This window comes from Hakea prostrata, chromosome 6, assembly GCF_041222555.1.
Source record: "Hakea prostrata isolate BN-2017 chromosome 6, UWA_Hpros_2, whole genome shotgun sequence".
Lineage (NCBI taxonomy): Eukaryota > Viridiplantae > Streptophyta > Magnoliopsida > Proteales > Proteaceae > Hakea > Hakea prostrata.
This window is the reverse complement of record NC_142605.1, coordinates 37,348,520-37,365,553: the sequence shown is the minus strand read 5'-3', so window position 1 is coordinate 37,365,553 and position 17,034 is coordinate 37,348,520. Positions and strand designations below refer to the sequence as shown.

The 17,034-nt window shown below is 36.9% G+C and overlaps 2 protein-coding genes and 1 non-coding gene across 3 annotated transcripts; 2 read left to right on the top strand and 1 right to left on the bottom strand.

Moving 5' to 3' along the window:
* Positions 1-432: 432 nt before the first annotated feature.
* On the top strand, positions 433-506 carry TRNAV-CAC (transfer RNA valine (anticodon CAC)). Its single transcript has one exon. It is a non-coding gene; the product is annotated as a tRNA-Val (tRNA).
* Positions 507-617: 111 nt separating this feature from the next.
* LOC149013850 (uncharacterized) lies at positions 618-2,044 on the top strand. The gene is made up of 2 exons (XM_089159184.1): positions 618-1,013; positions 1,706-2,044. The coding sequence occupies exons 1-2, from the start codon at positions 767-769 to the stop codon at positions 1,927-1,929; spliced, it is 471 nt and encodes a 156-aa protein (XP_089015310.1). The 5' UTR covers positions 618-766; the 3' UTR covers positions 1,930-2,044.
* Positions 2,045-5,223: 3,179 nt separating this feature from the next.
* On the bottom strand, positions 5,224-15,829 carry LOC149013849 (Mitochondrial substrate carrier family protein). The gene is made up of 10 exons (XM_089158783.1): positions 15,595-15,829; positions 15,136-15,275; positions 13,646-14,945; positions 13,377-13,495; positions 13,148-13,272; positions 12,404-12,503; positions 12,070-12,147; positions 11,713-11,796; positions 6,801-6,886; positions 5,224-6,258 (listed from the first exon to the last, which is right to left on the bottom strand). Exons 3-10 carry the CDS (start codon positions 14,880-14,882, stop codon positions 6,057-6,059), a joined length of 2,031 nt encoding a protein of 676 aa, XP_089014909.1. The 5' UTR covers positions 14,883-14,945; positions 15,136-15,275; positions 15,595-15,829; the 3' UTR covers positions 5,224-6,056.
* Between the last annotated feature and the right edge of the window lie 1,205 nt (positions 15,830-17,034).

Sequence of the window (17,034 nt, the reverse complement as noted above, 5' to 3'; positions counted from 1 at the left end):
CTCGATTTGAAATCTCTAGATTCATAAATGCAAGATTTATGACTTTGATTGTGAAAATCTTTGTATTCATGAAATCTAGAGATTCAATTTTTTATACTAAAAACGTGAATTTGTGGATTTCATCCCTATTGTAAAAGTACTAAACATTTGTTCATTCACAAAATCACATCGACTAAATAATTTTTCATAATGAAATTTTCATAAATTTAGATTAACAAGAAGTTAATTTTATGAATTATGACTTTATAGATTTAAATTTTTTTGACTCATCTAACCAAACAGAATCCTTAATAAATCTAAATGCAAATTCAGGAATCCAGATAAAAGTCCGTCCAGCTTCGTTATGCCTGAAGTTTTGGCAAGATGGGGGAAGAAGATCCAAGAGAGGAAATAAATTATTATATATTTTGGTCTAGGACTCAATAACACGTTGTCTGGGTGGTGTAGTTGGTCATCACACTAGTCTCACACACTAGAGGTCCCCGGTTCGAACCCGGGCTCAGACATTTAAAATAGTTTTTTGAAACTTTCGGTTTTGCTGCGAAGTGCGAACTATTTTCCTTTTCTTTTTCTGAGAAAGAAGTCAAAAAATTGCTCTGATTCGTTGTTCCTTCCAAAGATAAATGTCGCATTTGTTGATGCGACCGCAGAACTGCTCTCGTTTGAGAGACGAAAGCCACAGTTGAAGAATTTAACTTAAAAAAAAGCCGCGAAGAAGATGTGCCTGACCTAAATCTGCACTCTACTGAGATTACGAACTAGAACAATGGGGGATGAGTCTCGGAAACTTGAAACACGAGACCCGGAAGATAAAGACGAAGACAGAGAACTCGAAGAATTAGAGAAGCTGGAGGTTGAAGTGAAGCAAATGGCTCAAAGAATCCTCCATCACCGAACAACGCTTCCGGACCAGTTCAAGAAAACCGTTACTTCAGTCCTTGCTGCTCAAAGACCAATTATTCCAAATTTCGACACCACGACTCTGCTTGGAGTCGCTGCGGATCGTGTTTCAGGTGCATTTCTAGGGTTTCACATTTTTTTTTCTAACGTAATTCTGAATTTCTTCTATGAGCTGCTCTTAAACAGATTTATATTTCCAATAAGCTCTATCAATGTATCTACTTATCCATTGCTGACGCTCCGTTTTCGCCTAGTCAAATGTATTCATCTTAAACAGTCATTTGTGAATATTTACTAGTATATCAATATAACCTAGTTATTGTTGAATAAGATTGTTCTTATACTCATCAGTACTTCTCTAGTTTTCTTTAAAGTTGTAAAAGTTCCTTCCTAATAGCGGAGTGATGAGTAGTTCAGTTATTTTATCGGTGCTAGTACAACGGTTTTACTTCCTGACTCATGCACAATTTAGTGGCTTCGGCAACTTAGGTGTCCCATGGATCCTCTGGAACTTCTGAGCCTTGCACAGAACCTTGGTGGTAAGTTTGAATTGAAAACATGTCCGTACAACGTGCAATGATGCATACAAAAACAAACCACATAGAATTCCTGTTTCCAAATAGCCCATGGCCACTGCACCTAATTACATAGGGTTCTTCCTGAGACAAAATTGTTTTCTATATTTCACTTTCATGCATTCTTTTCCTTTGTTAACTTATTATTTCTGATGATTACCCCCAAGAAAAGTCCTTTTTTTCTTTCTGTGATATATCTTCAAGCTGTTGACCATATCTGAACCATACAGATGCAGGAGAACATATTGAGTCATCTAAAGGTGCATTAGTGGCAGAAGAGGATCCTGAGATAAGGAAGAAAATACGATTGCTAGAGCTCAAGATTTCTAGCAATGTTTCTACCATGCCCATCATTTTGAAGAGGATGAATGAGTGCATCTCTATGTTTGATAAACTAGATGATACATTCAATGGAACCATACATCCCGTTTTTAAAGGGAAACGGGCAAGATGACCAAGTTTACTTAATTTTAAGAGTCTTCACTGTACTGATTTGAAGATGATAAATGATTGTACTTCAGATGTGATTATGGATGTGGCTGTTGACCTGCCCTTGAGAGGTAGGGATATGCAGATGAATAGACTTCGTGCCTTAAGGGGCTACTATAACATAATAACAGAATTGGTTTAACTGAGTTAGTTGTTGTAAGCAGAATGACAAGAGTATGTAGCGTTTAGTTAGTTTGTTGTAAACAGAATTTGGCGAGTTAGTTGGACATTGTTGAATAAGAGAGGATGGTCTTTGTTAAGGTCCAGGGAAAAAGTAAAATAGTTCTCTCTGTTCTTCTCCCTTCTCTAGTTATAGTTCAATATGTAGTTTTCCCTTTGCATTAATGCTTTGGTGGCTAACAACTTACTTGGTTGAGCCATGCATCATTCTTCTAAATGGAGAAGGCAACCTGACTAACCTTTTGTCATCAATTTCAAGTTGCTTCTTGTTGCATTACTAACAAGCTTTTCTTCAGCATGTACCATAATGTAATTATCATTCATATACCAAAAGAATTATCCGATAGATTAAGGTGACGAAAAAAGGCTGACTTGTAGAGTTACTTTTCTTTTTCTAGCTTTTGCATCTTGCTTACACAAATAGACGCATGCGAAGAGGTGTTGTGCAGTCTTGGAAAATGAAGAGTTGAATGTTTCTCTGTTATGCTGCAGGATTAAAAGATACCCATGAACTAGTCTGTCTTACCATTGTTTCATTTTGCTAATGATCTATTCTATCAGCTTTATTTATTTACTTGTGAAGTTTCTGCTGTGTGTATCCTTTTCTCTGATGTATATCATATGTACTTGTTGTCTAGGGGAAATACATTGTTACAAGATCATAGAGTAATCTAGAATTGGTGGCTGGTTCAGTGAAATCATGTTTGACTTTGAGCTGTGGAGAACTGATTTTTACTTTCAAATTTCTTTAAGTTCATACCTCCATGATGCATATCCATGTTGTCATTCATTACATTTCTTGATTGATGGGTTCCTGGTCATTTGAGACATTAGATTGAGCGTATTTGTTATTTCAGATTAGAAAACCTGCACTTTCTTGGTGTCATTAGGCATCACAATTTGATGATAAATGGCTAAAACCCAAACAGATGATTGTTACATTCTTGAAGTTCCATCATCTTGTCACTCAAACCCTTCACTGGTGAAAAATGTGAAGGATGAAATAAGAAGTAAACTTTAATATCTCAGAAAATGTTTTGAAAACTTCTAGGCGATCAATTCCCCAAACCCCCCCCCCTCCACATATTCTCTTTGTATAATACTTATAGTCAACTCAAAATATTATCCATGCAACTGGATGAAATTTATCCAGAAATTGAATTTATGAGAAAAAAAAACTATCAAGAGTTGTATGATTAACTTAAATTAGTTCAGACTTGTTGATTCATTAGCTCAGTATTGCTGTAGATCAGGAATTTGTGGGTGAATAAAAGAAAACACTAAATGTAAGATTGAAACTCAATGTGGATGACTCTGTAAATTGACAACTAAGATGTGTAATTGCAGGGATGTGGGATTGAGATTAAACATCCCAGTGCAGGTTATGGGGAGCATTTAATTTGGATACATTACCAATAGCTATGATACTCATCATACATGTGACTCCATGCCATAATCTTTGTCAGAATTCTGTCAAATTTTTACCGTGGTTTGAATGCAGCACTTAGTGAAGTGAAGTCGAATTTATTTATTTATTCTATGTTAGCTAGCCATTGCGTACTGCTGTATGTGAGTTTTAGTGATATCAAATACAATCTAGTTGAAGCAATTATGAATATGGAGAGATGAACTAAGAAATATAGTTTCTAAAAGGAATACAGATTTCCTGTTATATATCAATTACTGTCCTCTGCTTTTGTGATTTGATGACCTGATGTTGTATGGAGCTGATATTTGTGCTTTGGCAAGTCTTCTACTGCGCTGCTCTCTTTCTGTGTTTTGCTTGATAACATCTACTGACTCGCTTGTGGATCTATTTTGCGTATCTAATTAATGAGTCCATGATAATTAGATATTTTTTAAAAGGCAGTTAGAAGAGTTGGTCAATATGAGGCAATGATGTTCTTTTAGGTTGCCAAATTTCTATTGGTGAGAGATAACCACTGACTACTGTATGTTGCTTAACCTTCCACTTCAGGTGCTATTTCCGTTAAAACTGGATTATTGTTATACTTACCTGGTCAGATTATTTCATAAACTAGATATGAGGTTATTCTGCCTTAGATGGAGCCAATCTCTTCACTGGTAAAGATGTTAACAGATTGGACAATCGATACTGAGTAAGTTGATTTGGAAGATGAGGTTTCCCAAAGAATTAAAATAGGGTGGATGAAGTGGAGAGGTGCGTCCGGGGTCTTATGTGATCGGCGTATTCCATTAAAGCTTAAAGGAAAATTTTATAGGACCGTTGTTCGACCAGCTATGATGTACGGTGTAGAGTGTTGGGCTGATAAAAAGAATCATATGGATAAACTCAGTGTAGCAGAAATGAGGATGCTAAGATGGATGAGTGGCAAAACTAGGATGGATAAGATAAGAAACGATCATATTAGAGTTGGGCTAGGAGTTGCTCCCATAAGTGATAAGCTTAGAGAAAGTCGTTTGAGGTGGCACGGCCACGTTCAACGGAGACCTATAAATGCTCCTGTACGGAGAAGTGATATAATCCATATTGAAGGAACTAGAAGAGCTAGGGGTAGACCTAAGATAACCTTAGGAGAAGTGGTAAGAAAAGATATGTATAGCTTAGGCCTTGTATCTAGCATGGCCTCGAACAGAACTGATTGGAGGGCAAGAATCCATGTAGCCGACCCCATTTAGTTGGGACAAGGCTTATTGTTGTTGTTGTTGTTGTTGTTGTTTCTTTTTTTGGGTAAGAATTGAACATCTTTTACATCCTTGATTTGTATGATCTAGACCTTTCTCTCATTAATGATTGTGGTTTTAGCTACTCTTTGTTTCAATTACCAAAAGCATAGTACTTGAATTGGACAAATTGTGTTCTAAATTGATCAATTCAGATCATGATAGATTTTTTTGTCATATAGATGCTGTTTAGAAAATACAGGTGCATGTCAAATTTTGAAATTTCAACATCATTCCATGATGGTGGATGAACAGATAATGCAGAAACTGACCTAAAGAGAAAAATTATGGAGACCGTATAACGTTTGTAATCTGAAAAATGTTATGGCAACTCTAGTTTTAGAAATATCCTCAGCATCACTAGTTTTTGCTTGAAAAGATCAATGAGAACAAACATCCGCAATTGGTTTCATCAACAGCTTCATTGTCTCTAGACCAGTGTCACAAAAATATAAGATTCTTTACATTTTCTTAAACCAAAGGCGAGGTTCCTTACTATTATTATTATTATTAACGTAAAACCTAGATTACTTGACCCGTCAAGCAATATCTTTAACATGTGAAATCAATCAGTTTCTGAGAATCAATCGGTGAAAACAAGTTCAGAAGCATTTAACGAAACAAGAAGCTTTCGTAGGAGGATCTCAAATGAACCACCATGGAGCACTATGACAAGAGCAACATCTCATGTGAAGGGATGGATGTAATGTTCCACCATATTCTTACCAAGAATAACTAAAATAAAGGTCATGTAAATTGAATTGAAAAAGGTCCCCAAAAATAACTGCTAGAACCAAAATATTTGGTATAACCAGATAATTGATACAAATGTCTATTCCAAATACAAGGGAATTTTATTTTGTCTCGGCAGAAAAGCTTGAACAAGACCAGGGAATGCATCAAAAGAATGTTAAAGACAATGGCGAATGAACGCACAGAATTACACAAAAATGGCAGCCGTTGCCTTTTTAGGCAAATAATGAATTACGTTCTCGATTTGCTACAAAAATTGTAAATATCAACTCGGAAACCAACCCAATCGTGCAGGACGTTAGAACATGCCTCAGCAACTCATATTTGAGAATTGCAGAATCAACCTGAACCAATGGCTCCACAGCAACACTTTTTTCTAAGTCAACACAAATCCTCTGATTTATTGAAGCCCATCCTTGAAAAAGATGACATCTCTAGACAACTCTAGGTGCATCATGAAATCTGCATTCTCCCCAGTGATGACGATGACAACGATGACGGTTGAGATGGTTTTAGGTCAACATCGGAAGTTTGTTTACTCTGGACACTGTTTAGTTGCTGTACCTCCAAAGCAAATATTCTTTTAAAAAATTCATATGATGCAAAGAAGAGTGCTCCTTGAGAGATATACATAACCAATCTTGGAGTAAGTCCCCTGATACGAACATAATAACAAACATTAATCAAAATAATAGGTTCACAAACATAAGTCGAGAATTAGTGAGCCCCTAACCAAGCTAGAGCTACAGAGCTAGGCTGAAGAACCCTCCCTTCCTCGAATATTCATGAACTCCACACAAAACAGAATCATTTAAAACTAATGAGAGCATGCTTATAAGATCTGTTCTGCTGCCAGAGTTTGTGGCGACTCAAGACCGTCTCCTGATTTGTTTAACCAAGAGAGAGTTGGCCCATGTCATATATTTTCAAAAACTATGGTAGGGGTTGAATAATTACTATAAAGAACAGTTACATGAAACTAATGCTTTAATTATATAAAGAACAGTTACATGATACTACTGCTAGATTCCCTGCTTCACGACTGTCACATTCTAAGAGCCCCTCATTTTCTAGTGGTCACATCATTAGTTCAGAGTTCAGAACTCATAAACCAGAGGAGAACAAACGACCAGTCCACAGTGGTGAAACCTTTATGCTACTATGAGAACACTGCATAAAACGATAAAGCCCCAATACCTGTAGAGACCTCCCAGCCCCTCATGCTTCGCTATCTGCTGAAGGGCATCAAAGACACCATCATATTGTCTTAGAGATCCAGGGATCTGTGCAACCAACCAGAAATATAAAACATAAAACCACCCAATTCAGCATATGTCTAATCAATAAGATATGGGAAGTAGACACAAGGCAATTTTGTAAAATGAACCTTTTCGATCAAGAATCTTAATTTTCAACTAGAACCCAAGGAGAACAGTATATTAACTTCAATGATGTCTCTATAACTCAGAATGCAGAAATGGTCTAGGGTGTAGAAATAGAAGAATCACCTTCAAACAACAAGGTCAAAAATGAGATCAATAAAAAAGAGTTTGAAATATTACACCTGTACTACTAAGGATGTCATTTTCCCATACTTTACCACTTGCTAGCCAATCAGTCTCTTCTCCTTTTAACCAATTTCTCCCTTGGGACTCTCCCAGTTAAGCATCTCTGGCACCCACTTATCCTTGCTAGGTTAACTGCATATCAACTCGGTGTTTATTCTTGGCTCCTCAAATCTGACTGCCAGAGAATCCCACTCTCATTCAATACCTCTCTTGAGTTTGGAAGAAACCCCAGCCCCTCCACCCCCTAAGCCCTCTCTGTGTTGCTAATGAAAAAAGAAAAAGCTCCTTTTATGATTAGGTGGGTTTTGGAATAACAGTTAAGGTTGTTATGTTGTGACTAAGGAAGGGGTCATGAGTTCAAGCCTAGAAATAGCCTCTCAAAGAAAATAATGAGTAACACTGTATATTGACACTACTAGGACCCCGTAGTGACAGGAATCTCATGCACCACACTGTTGCTAATTTGTAATGTTTCTAGATGAGGCATTAGAATAATGGTAGTTTCTATTTTTGAAGTTTTCAATCTTTCGTGGTTGATTTGTTATTCAATAAATAGAATGGTTAAAAATGACATGGTTTGAGTCAATAAAAAAGGATGGCTTTATGCTGGTTTGCTGTGTGATCCAGTGGCTGAGAGTTTCGTGAGATGCCCTCTGAGGATAGGTGAGATATCTTCACATTTTTTTACCTCCTCTCTTGTTCTGCTTTGTCTTATTTAATTTTCTGACATATTTCTTCTAAGTCGAAACTTCCTGATCTGTATATCTTCTTTCCAATCAATGGAGTGTGAATTTCTCTGTAGATTTCTTCAGGCTGTAGTAACTGTTAAGATTGCAACACCAGTATCAGTCCAGATTTTGAGTGTTATCCATCTCGGCATTTTCATTTAGCATAAACTTTAACCTCATCCAGTGGCTGAACACTGACTACCATTGTGAGTTACTATTTGGTCTTACTTTCTAAATCTAAAAATCCCTCATATTTCACCATCCAGCCATGAGTTATTCCTACCTGGAGCCGTACCCTTAATTGAAGTATCAAATTTATCCACCGTGTTAGTCGCTGGCTAGTAGGTAACAAATCGACTTCCCATTCTGGGGGGCGTTTTGTTCGCGTTTCCCTGTATGGGGACCCAGGAAGAAAAAAAATAATAATAATAATAATAATAATAATAATAATAATAATAATAAAAAGAGGGAAGAAGAAGGGGGGAGGAAAAACCCATTTCTGTAGCAACAAAAGAAACTCAAACTCTCTTTTGGGTTATCTTATGCTTTATATGCAAATGAACCTTCTGCACTTTATGACTTAAGTTTAGATCTTGTGTCACCTCGTTTTAAGAAAAAATATTTTTTCATTGTAGAAACACCAAAGATGCTCAAAAGTGTGCTAAAATGCAGGTTCATCAAAAAAGAAAAAAGAAAAGAGGAAAACAAATCAGGACACCTGTACACAATTTGGCCTGTTTCTGTTCCCGAAACACTGAAAAATTCCAGAAACTTTTTTTCTTTTGAACGTTACCACACACAGCCTAATTCTATCACCAGCTGCACTCCTTGGTTAAAACCTGAATGCCTACCTTCTGTCAGTCAACTGGCCAATTCTACTGCACATTGTTTCTTGTGGCCTTTCATAAGTTTCTATCATCATCCAGTAGGTTACGACATCATTGACCTAGCCTCTACAGTTTTCCAGTAACCAGTCTGCAGTCCTCAATTGAAACACAGTAATGATGACGAATTTGGCATTACAGTTTATAGGGCTGGATTAGATTGAAATTCCAAGTTTGACGCAATTACACTAGGAATGAGTAAGGATTTTTTTAAAATTCTAATTCATGTCAATGGAGTCATAGGAAGGTAGGTGTCCAATTATATTTGAAATATTCTTTTGTTTTAGGTTATAATAGAGTTAGTCAAGCCCTGCTTTCAGGTTTTGGATAGGATCACAGGATTAGGACCTTTTGTTGAGTTCTACAAAACAGCATATACACAAGAATAGAGAGTTGGATTTTGAAAATCAATTGAAGTTTCAGTGACGGGCCCCCTTACTCTAATTATAATATTCTAATAGCGGGTGGTCTGGTAGGTAATTGCGAACATCTCTCCTCTTCTCTTAGCGTGCAAAGTTTGCTTGCATGCCGCCTTAGGCACATCTCTCTTTCAACCTTTCACGCTGGCCTAATGAAAGTCAGAAGCTGTGAGTATACAGGTCTATCTTACTCTCTTCACTCAGCATAAATCAACACCAGCACTTCTTTCAGGTGTGCTCTTTTCCCAAATTTCTGCCTTTGTTATTCTTATCTATTTATTCCATTCTTTGTTTTCTGTGATTTTTTTCCTTATGATAACCCAAGTTTCTGGGAGATACTTGCAGCCCCTGATTGTTGACAGTGTTCTCTACTTATACCTGTCACATCAGCTTGAAATTTCAAGGAATCATCCACTCATCCCTGCAATAGGAACAACTGGCTGCACAGTTTTGCATTGAGATCTAGAAGTCATAACCAGAACTTCAAATCTGGTTTCTGAGCTTTTCCATCCCTTCCACTCGATCAAACTTAGTTAAAATAAATCACTGGTTTAGGGGGACTGAACTTGGTTGTTCTTTAGTAGGTTAAGAATCAAAATTTACTTCCCCCTAGTTCAATTGATTTGAGTACTAGAAATGGACATTAATGAAACTTCCTAAGCTTGTTTTGTGCAGATTATTGGAGAGCCAAAGTAGAAGATGACACTCTGTATGGGGTACAGAATAGAGAAGAAAGAAGGATGAAGAAGATAAAGGGAAAAAGGGGAAACCTGAGAAGAATCAGACTTGAAGTAAGGGAAGAGGGAGAAGAACACTCATAAAAGGAAGAGGAGAAGAGAAGAGAGGAGGGGCTGCAAACATTCAAACAAAATTTAATAATTCATCTCTTCATTTTTTATTTCAAGTTGAATACAAGGATTTAAATAATAACAATAGAAACTTATTTCAATAAAACTAGGACTCTTAACAATTTAAATTAACTAAATTTGTTCCTATGTAACCTATCCAATTTTACTTGCATAATTATGTCAATAAATAATTAACAAAATCCTTCATTATCTCTAAAACTCCAAAGGAGAACAGCATCTTCTATTTTATCTCATTGCAAGCTGGACTTGGGTCCTGCCAAATATTCAGAATTTTCCCCTAGGTAACTTTTTACGTTACCGTAGTGTGAACAGTAACTTCTGGTTGTGCTGCATCACTCTAGTTTATTTTTTGCGCTTATAAATTTTGCTCATTTGCTTGTCTTCCTTTCCTAAATGGTTGAAGTGTTGGACATCCAAGTAAGTGCAGTAATTTATTCACAACTTTACAACTGCTCTTACAATCTTAACGATTTTGCTGTGTTTTTGCACTAAGCTCTTGATTTGAGTCTATTCTTGCCAGGGTGCTTGTGCCAAATACAGTTTGTGACTGGTATCCAAATCAATAGAACCTGGCCTGAAGTGGTTTGCCCAAAACAAGTTCAAACATCCGATTTTCTTTTCACCCTCATTGTTTTGGGTGTCAATTGATTGGATTCATGATAGTTTTTGAGTGAGGATTTCAACCAGTGATTGTATAGGAAGGTTTTCCTGACCAAAATATTTTCTGGTTCTACTGCCAGTTTATTGCCATCAAGGGGTTGAAGACAACCTTCAGTTTATATTTCCACCGAAGTCCAAAGTCTCTTATCTACACAGAGCCCCTTCTTTCGCACTTGTTTATATTTATCACACCTTATCCTGAATTCCAATTTTGCCCTTTCCTTCAGCTTCTATGTGCCTGTTTCTGGTTTACTAGTCTTGAACCATACCAAAACTTACAAGATTACCACTACCTCATCGATTGAGTTGATGATTATTCAGATGGACCAGTAGCTACCCTACTTTGAGGCTAATGGACCCAGGATCACATCTTATTCAAACAGAAAGTGGTTAAGGTGGCAGTATCAAGTCTCAAAATTCTCAATATATTACACAAAATGGATATCAATCCTTAAGTGATAACAGATACCAAGATACCACTGACATTCCATTGCATCTAGAAACCTTAGGATTTCTTTAATATTTTGGACTCAACTCACAAATTCTATGTGAAATCTGCTAAGCTCACTGGAATTGCAATTTAATGGGAACAATGGCAGATAATATAAATTTTCATTATGAAAAGTCAGAAACCAAGTATGACTAAAGCTCATTAAGTTCTAATTTCCACATCCTAATTTTACTAATGGATGATGCCTAGTGTCATAATGTGGAACTTAAATTTCACATCTACCAGTTTGATATTCACGGGCAACCTAACTCAAAAAACAAAGTGTGCAACTATCCTAGGAATTTATTTAAACCCTAAAGCAACTACAGAGAGGAAGCATAGAATTAATCAAAGCAGGGTAGCCAAAAATACAAACTCAAACGATGACTACTTGAAGGCTTTCAATGATTATTTGAGGGGGAAGACAATAAATAAAGTGGGCATATTTGCAGAACGAACAGCTCAAATCGACAAAAATATGAAGGGGATACCTGTGTCTGCAGTCTAGTTTTCACAACATCAAAAGGAGTGGTGAATAATGCTGCAGTTGATCCAGCCAGTCCACCACAAACTAGCTGCCAAGAAGGAATGAACGTCATCAACAGATAATATGTGCAAATATGAAAGAATGAGCTAACCTTAATAGACAGCATATGGTTGCTGCCCAAATTATAAAAAATAGTAAATAACATATAGTTGGGGCCTTAATGATATTTAGAAGTTATACTAAATAAGCAAACACTAATGATTAAGCTAGCAGCCTAGAATACAGAACAACCCCACCCCCTCCAAACCCCCCAATAAAAAGAGATGTGAAAGAATGCCGAGGGCAGGTAAGAAGAGCAAACTGTTTGCAATGCATCCGGATGAGTATTAGGTTTTGTTGACGACAGCATTGATGCCTTCAGTTTCTCATAGGTGTAGAACTGCAAGCAAAGAAAAAATAAAGCATTCCAGATTTTCATGGGAAAATAATAAACCAACATTAAAATAAAGAGTAAAAAGTATCAAATTAAGCTGGAAATGAATCCAATCCTCGAGGAAAAACATGGATTTCTAAAATAAATAATACCATACAACCATTTCATTAGGAATTTTGAAGTTGGGACAGAGATCTGTTGATTTAACAAGGAGGATGGAATTCTGCACAAAAGACAATTCAAATTTGTGAATTAGTCATACCTTGATGATTGAGTGCGGAATGTTCCTACAAAGAACCGCAAACCACCCAGCATATAATGACCGCAAACCACCACTTCTAAGAATCTGAACAACGGCATCCCTGAAAAGACAATTTTGTTTCGGAGTCTCTGAATGAAGTGGCACTTTTTTTACAAACACAATGTATAATTTCATCAAATAGTGGCGCTGCTGGCCCAAAAGAGTTATGTCCCTTTGCATTAAAGGGCACAATGATTTAGAGGAAAATACCATATTAACACTTCCACTTAAAGGCATATCAAATGGAATATGCATTCAAGTTCCCATTGAGAAATCTAAAGGAAGAAACAAAATGTGGATGATTACAGAAGGAAATGTGATGCAGATAACTCATAAATGGGCTTCTTAACATGTAACAGGAGGTGCATATGTAACTTGCTCTAATCTTTATATTATAAAGGAGTTTATGATTTAGTATCCAACAGCTTATCCCCTCCAAAAGAGAAGGATGTGAGCTAACTGCTTTCTTATCTCTCACTGTGTAAACCAGAGTTTCCAGCCTATCATTCAACCGATTTCCTGTTCTGTCAATCTTTTACTGGGAAAACTAGCACAGATCAGAACAGGGAGTCCTCAACAGTTCAGTAACTGGACCAGTTGAAAAGATTTCAGGTTCCGAATACCATCAACTCAGCCAATCATGAGCAATTTTACATGCATGAATGTTTTCCTAGAGAGAGAAGAAAAAAAAGACTGAAGGCATACCAGCAGTTCTGGTAGTGTGAACCAACTTGCATCTGCTGCTTTATGCGCTCACTAGGAGTAAAAATAAATGAAGTTGCCACACTGGCACAACCACCAGCCACGCAATGTGCCAAAGAGTAATACTCCTTCATGAAAAAGCAAAAGATGTCCCAAATTTAAGCAGGGCTTAAACTTGCTATACAAAAGCAAATAAGCCGCACACAGCAGAAAATCAAAAGGAAAAGAACACCTTGGGCAAGATGGGAAGTAGTGATCCTTTAACTGATTCATATGTGAAGGTATAGACTGCAGAAATTGGTGCTGAAGAAGCAACATTGCTTGCAATGCCACGATAGAGTCCAGTTACGCCTGAATAGAGTCTTTACCAATTAAAAAGAATCAATACAAAATTGTTTCAGAACCATAAATATACAAATGCTTCAATCAATCTCCAAGGACTGCCACCATGTTTCATCACATGAAGGTCTAAATAATAGTAGCTGTAAAAAGACAGTTTACCTCTTTCAGATATAACAGATCGAACAACATTAGAGAGAGATTTCTGATCTGTGCCACAAGACTGAATGATAGTTTTTATAGTATCAACAGGATGCAGACAAAGGCTAACAACTGTCCCAGCCAATGCTCCTGCAAAAGCATGTTTTTGGTTTGCAATGGCAGAAACAGGTTTCTCTTGCACTGATGAGGAAAGTTTTCTCATAGGTTCAGACTCAAAAACTAGATCCTTGAGTTGCCTTTTCCCGTTCTCAAGCACATCATCATTAATATCTGTTTCATAATGGCACTCTTCAAATGTGGAATTGCCCAACGCACATGAACCAATATAGTAGTCTGAGTAAAGACTGGAGCTTGAAGTCCTTGAAATATCACCATTTGCCTCCGAACTTGAACCAGCACCAAGCGAATATTCAGTAGAAAGAGAGGTATAAGACGACTTTTCATCTTCAATTGACTTTACTATTTCAACTGGAGGAGAATCATCAAATTGGGTTAAATTGGAAATGAGATCTGTTCTTTCCATCCATGAATCATCAGTAGGAACAGTGACAACTCTAGAAGTGAATCCTTCGTCTGGTTTTTGGTTCTTGACTTGAGTGACATGCAAAGGAAATTTTAGTCTATGCAAAGGTTTTTCACTCATCCAGCCATATATATGTCCCAAAGCATGTGAGCTTCTTAGACTTGCAAAACCCATCTCCTTCCATGACTCTTCGGGCATGTTGGAGTTATCAACCTGTAGATATTTCCAGAAAGAATGGCTGCGACGACCACTGCAGAGTTCAAACATTGAAATCTTGTGGCTCACAGTCAGAAACTCAAAGCTTGAATTAGTTACAAGCGAGGACAAGCTACCAGAGGTTGGATCAATACAGAAGTATTTGGTATCACCAGAAATAGAGGTTTTATCATATCCATCCCCACCTTGGCAACGAAGTTTATTTTCTTTCCAACAAACAGCATTATTGTGCTTCACATCTCCTTTAGAATGGGAAACAGAAATAGGGCAAGTAGCACAACCCCATAACTGGCCAACTGCCGAAACAAACTGAGCTGTATTCCAAATCACAGAAGGCTTGGATTCAACTTGCTTGGTTCTTTGATCATGAGAATCAGGATGTGAAGAGACTTTTTCTTCCGGACCAAAATCAACAGCCTCAAAGGGTGCAACCTCAAGTTTAGTCCACCTAGTTTTAATCGAAGGTTGATTTTTAGACTTTCGATTATAAGCACCCATTTTGGAATAATCACTCCAAAATAAACGTATTGAAATTCTGAGGAGTCTGTAACAACAGGATATCTGCATCACAAGACAGCAGATAAAAGTCATTCCAGTAATTAGATGATGTTTTCAAAGATGAATTTGCCTGAAATTCTACTAACATTACATTGAAAATCAATAAGTTAATAGTGCAAGAGAATAGTATCGGGGACCTTAAGACAAAAGACAATATCAAAATGTAACATCCCAAACAGCAGCACATATTCACCTAATAATACAGGAACAATCACTAAATCAAATGCTCTCCATGGAATCTTTAGCGATAAGATTCTTTCTGGCTGTTGCTATCTTATCCGACCTACTTTGTTAAGACACAGATGCAATGAACAAACTGGCAATGCCGGATATCTGCAGAACATCAGACAATCAAAAAATTAGAACCTCCCAAGTAGAAGATCATATCCATCACAACCAACTGCAAACTCCAAACCCGTAAGCTGTCATTACAAACAGAATAACGGTTACAAATGCGTGTTAAAAAGATTTCTGTCTTCAACATTTTTCCCTTTTGTAATCCCTAAGATTAAGTACGATTTTAACAATTTGCGAAACAGGAATCTGATGCCTGCACTCATTAGAGAAATTAAACAACTTGTCATGGAAAAGGGGGAAATTATTTTAAATTCACAAAATATTTTATCGAGAATCCAGTGTTTATGTCTCTAACCTTAGGATCATCAGTAGTTCTCGAACCAGAGATAGAACCAACATGCTACCAGGCTTCATTTTTCGGACTTGGAAAGTAGCACTCGTGGAAGCTGGCGAGCTTTCTAGGGTATTTTCAAGATCAGTACAATGACTGACAATTCAAGTCCCGCCAACGTTTATTCTTTAAGCATTTTAGGTCGCATGGGGACAGGCCGCGTAGCTAGCTGGATTGCCGCTTTGAATCGGTGAATCAATGATTTTTTTTTGTAACAAAGGCGCTTTTTATATTAGGGACCTGGGGTTCCGGATACATCGGCGATTGAACCCACAATCCCGCCAACCGGGTGAGTCTCAAATATCGCACTATCCTTCCATGGCATGCAATTTTTTCCTACCGCTCATCTGCGATTCCCAGATCCGCAAACCGATTTAAATCCCTTTCTGGATAATTTTTTCCGACTCTCACAGGTTCTCAGATCAGTACCGATTTAAGTTTTTTTATTTTTTATTTTTAAATCAGATGGTACCGATTTAAGGTTTTTTTTTTTTTACATGGAACAGGATCAAGAAGCCAACAAATCCGCCTGGAGATGATTCCTGAATGATAGTCAAAATAGTATTATTCTCGTAAAACCTCTTTGTATTATACTTTTCTCGTAAAATTTCCTCAAAAATTTCCGTCTTGTTCCTGAACACCACCACCAAATCTGAGCTATATTAGCATTTTTGCAAAAAAATGCATCCATACTACACTTGAACCAACCTCTGGTGAATCCACCTCCCCTTTTCTTTTGGGTGTTTAAATTCTTGAAGGTTGACTCAATTAAAAATAATAATAAAATATTCTTTTGAGGGTCAAGAGCTCTCATATCAGAAATGAAAATCGCCAATTATACCAGACATTGCCAATTGCACCCAACATAGCAAATGATCATCACAAGCTCATATCATTAAACAAGGATGCCATGCGTTATATATATACATTTAATAGCTTTCTATCAAAGGTGGAACTATTACATATGTCTAACTTTCTATAAATAAAAAAAGAATAATTGAATTTTCATTTATGAATTAAATGATCGATATGCACTTTACAAGCTCCACACAATGACTATTTTAATGTGCAAAGCCATTGGATGTTCTTCTTTGCCCCTTGGGATTTTAGAGAGAGATAATTTATTCATCCAAAATAAGTATGAGAATAAACATAAGATTTTCTCGATGATGCATGATGAATCAACATATTTCTTACGAGCTTAGATCATATACTAGGATATAGGATGACACTCTTTTCACATCTCTTCACCACACAATTAAGAGGAAGGCTCACTTATAAACATTACAAATTGAACCAAATATGGGCCGGGCCATCTTCTCAAATATATGGTGAAGACGCTTCTATCTAGCTAATGGAAGATCCCAACTCATTTCTTACACCCCTGCCAAAAGGAAATCTGCT